The 14,882-nt window shown below is 43.9% G+C and overlaps 1 protein-coding gene across 4 annotated transcripts in view; it reads left to right on the forward strand.

Annotated features, from left to right (window-relative positions):
* Positions 1-14,882, forward strand: part of LOC147027928 (spermatogenesis-associated serine-rich protein 2-like) — a 66,488-nt gene that overhangs the window by 26,099 nt on the left and 25,507 nt on the right. For all 4 annotated transcript variants that reach the window (XM_085877765.1, XM_085877766.1, XM_085877764.1 and 1 more), the window contains 3 exons: positions 5,492-5,692; positions 6,363-6,501; positions 11,600-11,658. In XM_085877765.1, the coding sequence (XP_085733891.1) occupies positions 5,492-5,692; positions 6,363-6,501; positions 11,600-11,658 (399 nt within the window). The remainder of the gene's footprint in view (positions 1-5,491; positions 5,693-6,362; positions 6,502-11,599; positions 11,659-14,882) is intronic.

Raw genomic sequence — 14,882 nt, forward strand, 5'->3', positions numbered from 1 at the left:
AAATGCCTTGTTTTCCTTCCTGAAAGTCCCTGTCATGCAAGTACCTGAAAGTCCCTGTAATGTCCATCTTGTTTACCCTGTGTACCCCACCTTATCCCTTTCTCTTCCACAGATCTCCTCGTTCCACACTGTTTTTTCCTTTCCTCTCCTGCTCTTCTTGTCTCCTGCTCCCCTTGTTGTATGTTGTCTGTGTTAGTTCTTATACGAGCCTCGACAGTGTATACAAAAAAAGAAGGAAAAAAAACAACTACACCAAGGAAAAAAATAGAACTTGGCACATAGTAGAATGCTACATCTGATCAGTATGAAAATCTTTGAGGGTCATCTAGGGATAAATTGATTCACAGAAAAGAAATTTTGATAATGTCTTCCGTCACGTGATTCGGCAACCATATTGTTTTAAAAATAAGCTCAAATGAGCTAAGATCCTCGTCCTCTTAAGGATGACGTCATCAAAACGAATATGACGTCATTGTGATGCATCAGGTTTGCAATAAATTATCTGTGCTAATGCCCGGCTTGATTCCCGCAAACAAAATTCAAACAGCTTGCCTAGTTTCGGAGATAATGGTATCGGCAATTTCCAAAATCGGAGATGGTTACTGCCTGCGCGTGGGCTTTCTGCATATACATGGCAAGTTTCATGAAGATCCAATGAAAACTCTGGGTTGTGAAACAAAAAATGTCCAAAAATAGGAATGACGTCATAAAAATAGGAATGACGTCATAGTGATGTATCATGTGTGCGGTAATTCATCTCTGCTAATGCCCCGTTCGATTCCCACAAACAAAATTTAAAAGCTTGCCTAGTTTCGGAGATAATTTTTTAGGCGATTTCCATTAGCGGAGATATTTTGACGTCATAACCTTTTTTTCTAGGAGGAATTTTCAAAATCGGAGATTGTTACTGTCTGCGCAGGGTATTTTTACATATATACGCCAAGTTTCAGGAAGTTTCGATGAAAACTGTGGGCTGTGAAACAAAAAAGTCCACAAGAAGAAGATGAAGAACAACAACGTGAGTAAGACTTAGAGATCCTCCACGAGGATCTAAAAAAAAAATCAAATATCTTCTTCTCATGTGAAATGGCTGAACAGTGTGAGGCAAAAGTTTTCACTTATGACCGCCTATCCATGAGGAACATAAGGTTCACAAATATGATGTGATAGGTTACATGGTTTGGCAGCCATATTGGATTTATCCTAAAACCCGTAGAAATCTTCATCTCCAGACGGCTTGACAGATCTCGAGGGGAAACTTCACACAAATGTTCCCCTAGCCTTGGCGATACCAGGGTAGTCACAAATATAATTGATGTCACATGGTTTGGCAGCCATAATGGATTGAGCAAAAATCTTTTTAAAATTTTTTCTCTTGACCCGCTTCATTGATTGACGTGAAACTTCACAATTACGATTTAGCAGTGATGGGGAATATACGTTTTAAATTTCAACCTGATTGGACCCATTGCCTGGCAGCCAGAATTATTAATTTTTTTGAATCCGGGTTCTTTTTGATGTATACATCTTATATATTATTTCCGAGTTTGTAGTTTCGTGTCGCGCTATCTTCGACTTTGTTCTGCGCTCGAGTAACGTGATATTCGGCTTACATTATCTCAAAGACCATACGAGGTGCATGGTACAAAAAAAAAGTAAATAAAATGGTTCTGAAACAGTGAAATCGTATTCCACTTCCTGCATTAAAGTAAAATTACTACTGATACTCTGCATCAGTTCCTTTCTCAAACACACCCACCCCAACATGTCGCGCAGAGCGCGGGTTATGCTAGTTTTTGAATAAGGCTCACTTGGCTGCACCTGGATGGTTTTGAGGATAGAGGAGAAGTAGCTGCAACCAAAATCATCTTTTCTATTTGCTTGTTTGGGTTCCTTCTGATGACTCCAATGCAGGACTGTACCTATTTGGTCTTCCATTTGATTTGAATTGAATTAATTTTAATCCCATTATAAGTTCAATTTAATAATAATGAAAAACGTCATGGGTCAGGATCAGGTGTCCTATCAAAGTGGGATGTCTTGTTACCCGGTCATCATTACAAGCAGTTATAAAGTAGTTGTTCTCGTTATGTCTCTAATGAATTACGGAACACACCCAGTACACAAACACCACACAAAATATACTGCACAAAACTACACAAACCCCATATAAACCAAGTCCTGGTGAGGGTCTGCAATCTCTGATTGCTCTTTTTCTTGTTCTTATCTGTATCGGTATGCATATGAATACTTGATCAATAAAAATGGCTTGAGCTGGGTTTCAAATGACTCGAAGTCATTCTGTGGGAATATAACTGGTAAACAAGGCCCAACATGAGCCAAACACAACACCATTGTAAATCTTATTATGCAAGAACACTTGCTCCAAACAGTGCCTCACGTGACTTGAGTGAACTCAAAACCCACTCACCCTCCCCTCCCCACCCCATCCTTCTCTCGTACTACTCTGTGATTGCTTTGATGTTTTGGCTGACTGTTCAGCCCAGTTGACCTTTGAACTCAACACATGTTGGAATTCCAAAGAGCCTTTGTGACTTTGAATGAATGGAAAATAATGCTTTATCCAAAATAGTGGTTTTAAAAACAGAAAATGGTGGATTAAATTCGTGAATTTTTTTCCTCAAGCTCGACATTTTAACACACCCCATTCCAAGCTTGGTGTTCAGATTTGCTTCGTTTTGACTCTTCCACGAGCATCAAACGTTGTATTGAAAGATAGATCAACATCTGAGATGAAATTTTACAATGTAACATGTAGCTATCAGAATGTAACTGAGTCACCTTGACTGGAGTGAGAGCTCTGCAGCAGGAAGTGGTTGTTGTGGTCGAGTGAGATTTGTGTAAAGCATCTTGGCTGGCTGCTCGTGCTACATGACCGAGATCAAACAGCTGAGGCAGTATTCACACGTCATTGGCTCTGGTGCCTTGGGCATGAAACAACAACAACATACTCAGCGAGATGTATTTTGCAGTTGCTTAGGAAACACGTCAGTAAGGAGATTTCGTGCATTAATCAGATTCAAAAAGAAACAATTTTTTTATGGATGCAATTTTTGACACGATGGCTTAGTCAAGTATTTTGTTTGGTTTTTGGCTAATCTGATCATATATGTCTTAAAATTTGCTTCATAAGTGAACATGGTGGAATTTCCATCCCTCCCTCTCCTTCCTTGTAAGTCCCATATGTTCCTCTTTCCTTACCTCTCCTCCCAAACTCTCTCGAAACCCTCTAACCACCTCTAACCTGTGTTCCTCCCTTCGCTTCCTTGTCTCATTGTTGATTTTTTTTTCTCATTTTAATGTCCTCCCTCAGCCCTGGTGTAAAGCCTGGTGTTGGCTTAGTCGTGAGGGTGGTGGCTTGGGATCTTAGGGTCCTGAGTTCAAGCCCCGTTGGTCACTGAATTAATATACGCCAGGAGGTTGACTCAGCCTGTCATCCTTCTGAGGTCGGCAAAATGAGTACCAGCGAACTGGTAAGGGGGACACTGCATCAGCGGCATTGCCACGTCCCAACCAATGATGCAACCAGCAGCCACAGGCTGCACTCTGGGGGGGAGAGACAGAGACAGAGACAGAGACAGAGACAGAGACAGAGACAGAGACAGAGACAGACACAGACCTGGTGTACATGTAATTAAGAGATGGCCCCGTTGCAACCATACAGTGGAAAAAGTGTTTATTGAAGTGTGGAGGGAGATAGAGCACTGATCTGAGGGAATGGGATGCTGATCATAGGAGAGCAAATGCTAATTGGAGTTGAAAGGGAGAGAATGCTGATCGGAGGGGATCGAGCCTTGATTGCAGTAGGGAGGGAGAGAGTAATGATCGGTGTGAAGGTCATGCTGATCAGTTGGGAACGAGTACTGACTGCAGTGGGGTGGGAAAGGGAATGCTTATCCGGGGGGATAGAGTGTTAATTGGAGTGGGGAGGAAAGGGAATGCTGATGGGATGGGAATGAATGCCGCTGAAGAATCTTATCAACTTTGGCAGTAGCTGAAATATTGCTGAGATTGATACTTGGGTGCATTCTCTGATGGTACAATTTAAATTGATTTCCTAGTAATCGGCATCTACAACCATCTTGGCCATGTTGTGAACGTCAGCCGAGGCCCTCACTTTCTTTTCTTCCGCCCTCATTTTTGCGCTTTTATTCTCTTTTAAATTCATTTTTTCCACAACCACTTGAGCAATTGACACAAAACATTCAATGTCGGAGCGCCTACCCATGGAGAATTTTTTTTATTTTTTTGTCAGTTGCATGATTGGATGGAAAATGTAGCCGGCGTTCCAAAAAGTCTGTTTTCTGTCATCATGGGTTGTAGGGTGTTTCACATATCAGGAATAAATGGCCTAGACCTCACTTTGCTCGGCTTCAGCCAAAGTATCCGACCTGAACCTGATCAGAACTCCCTGCACTGAGATGAGGCTTGATTGTAACTGCAATGGCATTAATTAAAGGTCCACATTTTGTAGTTGTGTGGTTCTGTTGTGAAAAACTTGTTCAGCAAACAATTTTTAATGTTTGGAATTGCAAATATTTATTTTTTTTTTTTCTCTCTCTCTCTCTCTCTCTCTCTCTCTCTCTCTCTCTCTCTCTCTCTCTCTCTCTCTCTCTCTCTCTCTCTCTCTCTCTCTCTCTCTCTCTCTCTCTCTCTCTCTCTCTCTCTCTCTCTCTCTCTCTCTGTCTCTGTCTCTGTCTCTGTCTCTGTCTCTGTCTCTGTCTCTGTCTCTGTCTCTGTCTCTGTCTCTGTCTCTGTCTCTGTCTCTGTCTCTGTCTCTGTCAAGCCCTGTGGAACTGCAGCTGTGGTTTGTAAAAATGTTTTTTTTATAAATTACAAATCACAGCCGCACTCACACATGGATGAACCTGCACCTGGTTATTTCACTGCTCTTTAACACTGCAAGCATTGGGCAACTCGATCACATTAATAATGCGTCGTTCGAAAGACACGATGCAATTGAGTAAACATTGTAGTGTTTGAACTGTCTATATTTGACCATTGTACATAATTTTGCCATTTTAGTGGAATGCCAGCAGGCGGAGCCGCATTACGGGGCACCCAGTTCTTTGCAAGGGAACCTTAAGATGGTAGTCTTGTCAGTTTTCACTTGGATGTCAAATATTGCATGAATATTTAGAGCACAAGTCAGATTTTAAGTTGGTAAAATGACTGAATAAGCTAGATCGATTGTGTGCATGAATAATATATATATATATATATATATATATATATATATATATATATATATATATATATATATATATATATATATATATATATATATATATATACTATTTTTTAAATCGGCATAATCAATAAGCCTGAATAGCTTCTTTCCGAGTTTCCTTGCAAATTGCTGTTACCAGGAAAACTCACTCAAAATCAAAAATAAAGTCTTTGTTACTCATGAAATATATTTGGTCAGGACGAAGGAAGTTCTGGGTGATAACTCGTTGCGGGGTGACAGTGTGCTCACAGCCCGATGAAAGATGTTCAGAGATGGCATCGAGCAGCATGCCAACGCGGCCTTCTTCCAGAAAGTATCCGGCTCCCAGGAATAATTCCTGCAGTAAGGTGGGACGTGGCCCCTTTATGACACAGCATTCAAGCATCGTCATGGATCTACCAGATGTTCCTTCGAGCCCCAGCTTGCACAACAAGAAGATCAGTAAGGCAGCCCCATCTACATTCAGGCTTTGATGTGAATAGGCACCATATATATGGGCACTATGATTTCTTCACCATTTTTCATGAAGAATAAGATCACTGAACTCGGTGAAATAAGTGCGATTGAGTTGTATGAGCATGGTTGAAAAATGCTCATCAACTTGCATTCCACTTGGCGCCCTATTGGTAACTTGGCATGGGTACCAAAATGCACTTATAAAAAGCCATATCTGCAGAACAACCTTGTTCAGTTAAATTCGAAAATAACCTAATCTTTTTTTTTTTTTTGGTTACCATGAGGGAGAGGCAGAGGGAATACACTACATGAAGAGGTATAAAAACAAGATGCTGAAGTGGGAGTGGAAGATATAACGTTTATTCAGCGATGTGCTTCTGGATGTTAAAATTTAGCGAAACACCGTGGAAATCTATCTTCCTTGTTGTTCCATAAGAATTGTAGATTTAAAATGGCACCTGATTGAAATTTAACACTTATGGCTTCATCTGCAACACAAGTCTGAAATGTTTGTTCGACCATATTACATTTATACCGAGCTGTTTGTTCAACCAAACACCTGCTGGTTGGGTGATTCCTTTGCTTTGTTCCAAAGAAGCTGGGAATTTATGCTTGATTCTGTGTGTAATCCTTGACCCCTTTGTTGTACCCCCAGCTGTAGTCAGCATTGAAAAATCCGTTAAGGATCTTCAGCGCTGCGCCGCCTCGCTGTCTCGCTACCGCCGACTCATCAAGGACGAGATTGATGGCTCCATCAAGAGGATTAAAACGACGTTTGCTGATGTGCAGCAGAGGTAAAAGGTCAACTTTGGAATGACGACAAAATGTCACACATCTTCTGGTAATTTGCACATACTTTGCCAATTTGTGACCCAATGATGACCAAGAAGAAATAATTTGTTGTTGATGAACCATTATCATTGAAGTTGAAAAATCTCAGTAATTGGTAGTTGTGATAAGGCTTCCAAGCTGGTATGGCTGGAAGCTTGTTGTTCTTGCTGGGGTTTGTTATTCTTGATTATCCCATCTCCTGCGCAGCAGAGGACGGGGTTTGCAATCACGTGTGTGTGTGTGTGTGTGTGTGTGTGTGTGTGTGTGTGTGTGTGTGTGTGTGTGTGTGTGTGTGTGTGTGTGTGTGTGTGTGTGTGTGTGTGTGTCCGTCTGTCTGTCCTGTGTGAGTCTGTCCCGGCTGTAACTTTTTTATTTATTTTACCATTTGAGCTTTCCTCATCAAATTTTCAACAAAGCTTTATTATGAGACAATGGAGAAGACAAATTAACAATTTGGTCAAGAGGTCAAAGTCAGCATCATACAAAATCATAAATTTTCATCAAAAGGTGGAAGAGCTCCTTGTGAGCCAACAGCCATCCATTTCTAGTGCTCAACTGTCTGCGGACGTCCTCCTGCAGTTGGGTTACTTTTGTTGAGGAGGTTGGTGGCAGAATTTGCACTCCGGCCACCGTAAAACCCTTCATTCCGGAAAACACTAAAAATGCAAAACAAACTGAAAACCTACTCTGTGGGAGTAGCTCCTGTGCTGCGACTCTTTGCAGGGCAGCTCATTGGATGATGGGATTGGGGCAAAGCCTTCGGGACCCCCACTCTGATGATAGGAGGTAAAGCACGGGGTAACCTTCCCCGGTTGTATTGTGGGAGTGTGTGTCAAGGTGGTGCTGAGGTGTCGTCCACCAGACAGCGGTCTCCTTGGGTTAACCTGAGGCGGTCCCTTCGGGTGGGTGCCTGGAATGTCCAATCCCGAAGAGAGGATGATCACCTGTCTCTGTTATCATCTGAGCTCAAGCGTTTGGCCATCGGTATTGCAGCACTCTCTGAGGTTCGGAGACCGGATTGCGGCGAGATCATTGCAGGTGGTTATACCTACTATTGGTCTGGTTGCTCTGATGGTTACCATGCCCAAGGAGTTGCTGTAGCTGTGTCCAATTAGCTGACTCCAATGATAATTGAGATGACACTGGTCAACCAGCGTATTATGGAATGAAGGATTTATCACTCCTTGGGTGTTGTTTCCCTGGTCTCTGTTTATGCTCCGACTGAGGCGAGTGATCTCACCATGAAGGATGCATTCTATGCCACGCTCGAGTCTGTGGTTGATCAGTGCCCCAAGCGAGATACTCTTCTCATCTTGGGGGATTTCAATGCATCGACTGGAACTGATAGGGACGGTTATGAAATGTGTGTTGGTCCCCATGGGTCTGGAACTGTGAACCAGAATAGCACTAAGTTCCTTGACTGCAAGAAGTCATGGACTTAGGGTGGATGGTTCATGGTTTCAGCGCCCACAAGCTCATCGCTGGACTTGGTATTCCAATGCTGGCGGTGTGGCAAAGGAGATTGACCAGGTGCTCGTTGATGGTCGCTGGAGGATGATCCAGAACTGCAGGGTCTACCGGAGGTCTCAGTTCCTCAATACTGACCACAGGCTTGTTGTAACAACTCTGAAGTTGCAGCTTAAATCCACGAGAATGGTACCATCCCAGCCTCGGCTGGATATTGGCAAGCTCAAGGATGAGAGGGTAGCTGAGGAGTTTGCAAACAGGATGAGTGGGGATTTGGGGGATCTGGGTGCTTTGGGGGATCCTGAGCAGATGTGGAGTGCCTTCAAGACCACCATCTTGATGTTGCTGGTGGATATCTATGAACTCACCATAGGGTGAAGAAGAATTTCGTCTCTCAAGGGACAATAGATTCCATTAACCAGAGTCGCAGGGCCACACTTAATGGCAGAGCTGAGCTGTTCAGGGAGTTGAGGTATAAAACTGTACGTGCACTGAGTGTGCACGAGGAGGCCTTTGTGCGAGGAATCTGTGAGGGGGTAGAGCATCACCTGTGGTCAAGTGGTTCTCATCCTGCTTACAGGGGAATTTGCACATTACGTTCATCCAAGCTCGTCCCTCGGTGTACTTCAGTTATAGCAGAGGGTGATGAGATCTTGACAGAGGAGTCCGAAGTGAAGGCCCGCTGGACCGTTAACTTTGAGCGGCTGTACCATGCTGATCCACCAGCTGTTGAGTTCGATGTCAGGGGTGTAACTATATCCCGCTTGCTGACCCTCCAATCAACTGTGGTCCACCTTCGTTTGTGGAAACACAGGCTGCGGTGAACCGGTTGAAATGGGGTCAAGATCATGGGATCTGTGGCATCCGTGCTGAACTTCTCAAGGCTGGTGGAAATGCTGTACTCATGTCGTTGTATGCAGTTATGTGCTCTGCCTGGAACACAGGCATCATCCAAACTGACTGGAAGAGGGGCCTTGTTGTCCCTCTCTGGAAAGGGAAAGGTGATCACCAAGACTCCAACAACTACTGAGGGGTGATGCTGCTCTCACTACCAGGCAAGGTGTTTGCTCAAATAATTCTTGATATGGTTCACCACCATCTGCTTGAGCACCACCACCCAGAGCAGTCAGGCTTTTCACCAAAGAGGTCAACCACCAGCTGTTGAGTTGAATGTCAAGGGTTGGATGTTGAGTTGGATATTGAACGATTGACCGTATCCTTGCTATTCGAGTCCTCACCAAACGCAGATGAGAGTTTCTGCAGTGGCTGCTTGCAGCCGACATTCCCATCGTGTACAGCCTTTTTGGCTGCTGGTTGCATCATTGGTTAGTGGTGCAACTATGCCACTGATGTAGTGCCCCAATTACCAGTACACTGGTGCTCATTTCACCAACCTTGGAAGGATGACAGGCTGAGTCAACCCCCTGGTGTTAATTCAGCGGTAAACGGGCTCGAACTCAGGACCCGAGGATCCCAAGCCAGCACCCTAACCGCTAACACAATGCCAGGCTGCAGCCTATGTTGATCTCTGCAGAGCATTCAGTTCAGTTCATGAGGATGCCCTCTGGAGGGTTCTTGGTCTTCGTGGGGTGCCACCAAAACTGATCAATCTGATGTCTGAACTATACTCTGGTACTGAGAGTGCTGTGATATGTGGTGGTACCATCTCTGACTTATTTCCAGTTGTTACTGGAGTTCGTCAGTTGTGTCTATTGGCCCCCACACTTTTCAGCATTTGAATGGACTGGATTCTGGGGAGGATGTTGGAGAGATCAAGCTACGATGCATCGTTTGGGAATGTCAAAATCTCTTACCTTGATTTCACAGATTATGCAGTCATCTTTGCGGAGACTCTGGATATCCTTTTGGGGGCCCTCGAGGTGCTGAATGAGGAGTCATAGCCGCTGGGATTATGGGTTTCCTTGGTTAAAATTAAGATCCAGGCTTTCATTGACATCTTGGATGCTGCTATCTTGTTTGTACCTGTTTGTGGTGAGGATGTTGAGATCACATGGAGATTCACTTTCCTTGGCAGTGATATTCATGTCTCTGCAAGCTGTGAGCCAGAGGTCAATAGACGTCTGGGTCGGGCCTGGGGAGTCATGGATTCACTGGATCATGGGCTGTGGCACTGTCGGTACCTGTGTGGGAGGACGAAAGTCCACATCTTCAGGTCCTTGGTGCTTCCAGTTTTGCTCTACGGATGTGAGATTTGTACTCTGACCAGGGATCTGAGATGGAGACTTAATTCCTTTGGTACCAGGTCTCTTCGGAGAATCCTTAGTTATCGCTGGCCAGACTTTGTGTCCAACGAGCGGTTGCTGAGAGAGACTCAAATGAGATTTGTTACCTGCATGGTCCGTGAGCATCAGCTGCGGCTGTATGGACATATTGCTCGTTTTCCTGACGCTGATCCTGCTCACCATATTCTCTCAGCGAGGGAGCCTCGTGAGTGGAGGCGGGCAATGGGCTAACCACGTGCCTCGTGATTGCAGCAGGTTGATCAGCATCTCAAGGAGATTGGGATGGGCCAGACATCTGCCTGGAGCATGGCCAGACGGAGGCCCCTGGAGTTCCGGCAGAAAGTGGATGCAGCCACGCGCTGCTCCGGCACATGTTCTCATACCCGACCTGACCTGAAATTTTAATAATCATTTGAGCTGTTATCATCACAGCTTCAACAAAGCTTGATTATGAGCATATGGAGAAGATGAACCTGATTGATCGAAAGGCCTGGTGACTATTTTGGTTTGATTAAATTTTTCATAGATCTCCAGAACCACTAAACCGATCAATGCAAAACTTCACATACATTATTATCGATGGACCGGGGCACTTCAAGAAGAGAAGCATCTCTATAAAATAACATGGCCATCATGCACCAATCAAAAATGCTTGTTTTTCAAAATCCCACAAGTTGTTAGATTCTGATGGAGGTAACTGGTTTGTTTAGGTTATAGGTGATAGCGATTATGATTTTAACATTTGTGACCATGCGCCGTGAATCATTAGTTCATAATCAAGATGGTGACAATACATTGTGTCCTAAGCAACCAAGACATCAATGCATATTTTAAGAAGAAAAAGACCTTTTTGTTGTTTGTGCTGGTTTCAAAATTGCTGAAAATGAAGGTGTCTCAAGGATCCTTTTTACTAATCTCAGGGTTATTACTTGGAAGCCTTGGTACTTGCTAACACTTCTCGTTGTGGTTTCAATTGATCTATTTGACGAGCCATTTGTACAGACTGTTGATAAATGTTGTGATTATTTTTCGCTTGATCACATCGTGTTCAGTCAGGGGAACCGTGGAAGGTATCAGATCATGTTTGCTTCACCATTTTGTGACCAAATGGAAATATGTGCGACTTGAAGAACTTTTGATAAAATTTTAGATATTTTTGCACGAGTTCACGAAAGCATCTCTGCTCACCTGCTCCAAACAAAACCACTTAATTCCCTAGATAAAAACCATTGACATGAGTAATTCATGCGAGAATAAGATATATGAATAAATTGAGTGGTGTTCTTACACCGTTGTGACTGATATGTCTTGATGCTATTTTTCACTCCACTCTGTGCTCCTGTTGTCCCAGCTTGATAGACAGAGAGGTGAATCTGATGACTGAGATGGACAAAGTGAAGGAAGAAACAGGTAAGCCATCCTGTTCTTTCATCAAATTCTTTCTCATTCCCACAACATCTGCAACAAGCTCTTCACTACTTTCACAGCTGTTTTCACAACGTCTCAGTTGTTTGCTTCTGGGGTGTCCTCGATGAACTTCTTTCTTTTTATGTAAATTGCTGGATGGATCAAGCTGCATTTATCATGATAATCTTATCTGATCTTAATTGTGGAAAACTCACCGTTGTTGGGGCCACTGGAACAACTGTAACCAGGAAGGCTGTTTTTAAGGCAAGATGTTGAACCCCTCATGGTGGATTTGAATTCAATGGTGCTTGGCCAAATGCTTTGTGCTTTTGTGAATGATACTTGTGGAGATCTTTAATTACGATAAGCAAGTGAGTGAAAACATATGGAACAGCCTGCTGAGAAAACTTGCATCAATACCACTGGGGCAAAATAGAAAAACCTACAGATTCTATAATTCCTGCTGCAGGTGAAGAAGTTGCACGTTAAAATAACAATTGATGAATATGACAAAATACATTCTTACTCTGAAGGTTGCATTCATTTTAAAACATTAACTTTTTAATGGGTCATTTATGTCATTTACAAGAATGGTAATATCCATCCATCCATTGGGACCATACTCTGCGCAGAGCGTTAGTGCTGCGTCAGCAGTCTCCTTCGCTATTGGGCACAATCCTGGATGGGTCACCACTCCAACACAGGATACCAGCGAGCTGGCACTCATTTTGCTGACTTTAGAAGGACGACAGGCAGAGTAAAGCCCATCTGGTATTATATTAATTCAACAGCCGAGTGGGATTTGAACTCAGGATCCTTGGATCCCAAGCCCACCACCCAAACCATTAAGCCAACACCAGGCATTAAAGTCATGACAATCCTGCAATGATAAATGTGTTCTCTCCGTTTATTTTTCTTCCTTGATGCTGATCCTTATTGAGAGGTATTGAACATTTCCATGGGGTGTTTGGTCGACTCAACTGTTGGAAATTTTGTATTGTTGTCTGGTGATTGAAATCCTGACCTCACTGGGTGGATAACACTAAGCCCACTAGTGTAGAGCATTCCACTGCATCTGCAGGATATTTCAAAGTTGGCCTTAAGAGCCAGCCACAGACTGGGCATCCTCCACTGCACAAAGTCCTTCCTTGGCACACCTGAACTTGTATCCACTTACAAGGCCTTCATCCGCAGCTTGCCGGAGTACTGCTCTCCCCTCTGGGGTGGCTCTCCTGCCTCGCATATTACTCAGCTTGCCTCCATGGAAATCAAGGCCTTCAGGATTATTGGAATCTACCGTGATGAAGCTGAGTCTATGGGCCTATCACTTCACCATCACTGACACATCGGTGGTCTCTGTCTTCTTCTGCCTCCTTTCTGGTCTTGCACCCTCTGCTCTTTCAGTGTTTTGGTCCCCCCAGGTGTCCGCATGGCTCACATAGTCCACCATTAACCCCCTTCTGGTGAAACTACCCCAGTCCAGGATCACTGCTCACTTACACTCATTTGTTCCTCTTTTTCCCTGCCTATGGAACCAACTTCCACATCCTCTTCATTATTATCCTTCCCTCTGGGTCTATAAGACAGCTGTTCCCCACCATCTCAGATTATCCCCAATCCAAAACCATGATCTTTTCTACCCTCGTTAACCCCACCCAAATCCCTCCTCCTTCCAAATCCCTCTTTGGAGTTTCCTTCTGTATCCATCTTGTCCACCCCATGCATCTTTTCCTGCCCCCTATTCCTCCCCACACCCATTGTTTGTCCAAGTCTCCCTCTATCTTGGCCTTCTACTCTGCTGCTGGTGTTTCCCCCCTCTTTCGACTGTTCCTCTTTCATGTTTTGCGTCCTGTTTCTGTCTGTTACATCCTGATCCGCTCAGTGTATTAGCCCTTCCACGAGCCTCGACTGTGTACAAAAAATTGCTACACAGTACACACCAATCATTTTTTTTGATACAACCTCGAGTCTCATGGAATTGCAAAATGACAGAAGATGAGGAGTTTCAACCAACTCAGAGGGCAACAATCAGACAGTCACAGAAATGCAAACATGACCTGTGAAAAGGGTGAGGTATGGCAAAAGGTTAGCAACAATCATGAAGAACAATAAAAATAGAATGTGATGTGTCATGGTGGAGAGTTGCAGCCTTAAACAGGAGAGGCAGGTGCATGATTGGACAGACATAAGAAGGCAATTTCACAGGCAGAAATGGAGAGGGACAAAGGAATGCAGGTAAGTAAGAGGCTTGGACTCTGTGAAGTTGACAAGGACGGAACACCATGTTTGCTGTGATAGAGCTGGGAAAGGACAGAGGGCTCAAAAGGCGCAAACAGTATTACTTTAAGAGAGATGGTAGAAGATGGAAAGACCACCAACCAATCTGCGTGAGAAAGCAGTCGGTCCTCTTGATGGAAGATGCCGATGATTTTCAGTTACCTTGGCATCCCAGCTTTTCAGGGATGAGAGGTAGGATGGGAGGAATGTGGGTGGATATGGGCTGGGTTGGAAGCTTGTGGTGGAGGGGAAAGAAGAACTTGGAAAGGAATTGCAGGATGGTGAGGAGAGGAGGAGGCATTTCAAATGCACACACAAAAAGCAACTTACAAATGCATGAAGGTGACCATGAGATCAGCACTCGGTGGAGCGCATACCTCTGCTAGGAAGAACAGTTTACGTTTTTATATCCCACTGATAGGCAGGATCTGCATCCGGACCTTAACCAAAATCGAATTGGCTTATTCTGGTCACATACACAACTCATCCACCATGGTTTGTCATCATCCGTCCACAACTTCTTGAAATATCATGCTATGTATAGTTGTTGGCCCCAATGTGGAGAATCACTTGAACAATTCTCGCATCTGCATCCGGATCTGGATCTTGACGAAAATCGAATCGATTCGTGCTTGTCACACACCCAACCTGTCCAGCAATTTTTGTTTGAATCCGTCCATAACTTTTTGAGATATCCTGTTCACAGACAAATAGACAGACAAGCCGGTAGGCGGCGATGGGTCGCCGAGCATGGAAACTATAAGGTATTGAGCAAAATCGATGTCATATAGCGGATAGGGAATCACCTGAAGATTATGCATATCAAATCTCATCCAGTTCCATCGACTGATAACTACTCGGTATCAATTTGAATGAGAAGTACCGAAAATGCGATTTGAAATCGGAAATCCCCAAAGTTCGAGGGGGTGCTGTGGGTGAACAAAGATCTA

This window comes from Eptatretus burgeri, chromosome 4 (genome assembly GCF_056783735.1).
Source record: "Eptatretus burgeri isolate ZD-2024b chromosome 4, Ebu_testis_v1, whole genome shotgun sequence".
NCBI classification, from domain to species: domain Eukaryota; kingdom Metazoa; phylum Chordata; class Myxini; order Myxiniformes; family Myxinidae; genus Eptatretus; species Eptatretus burgeri.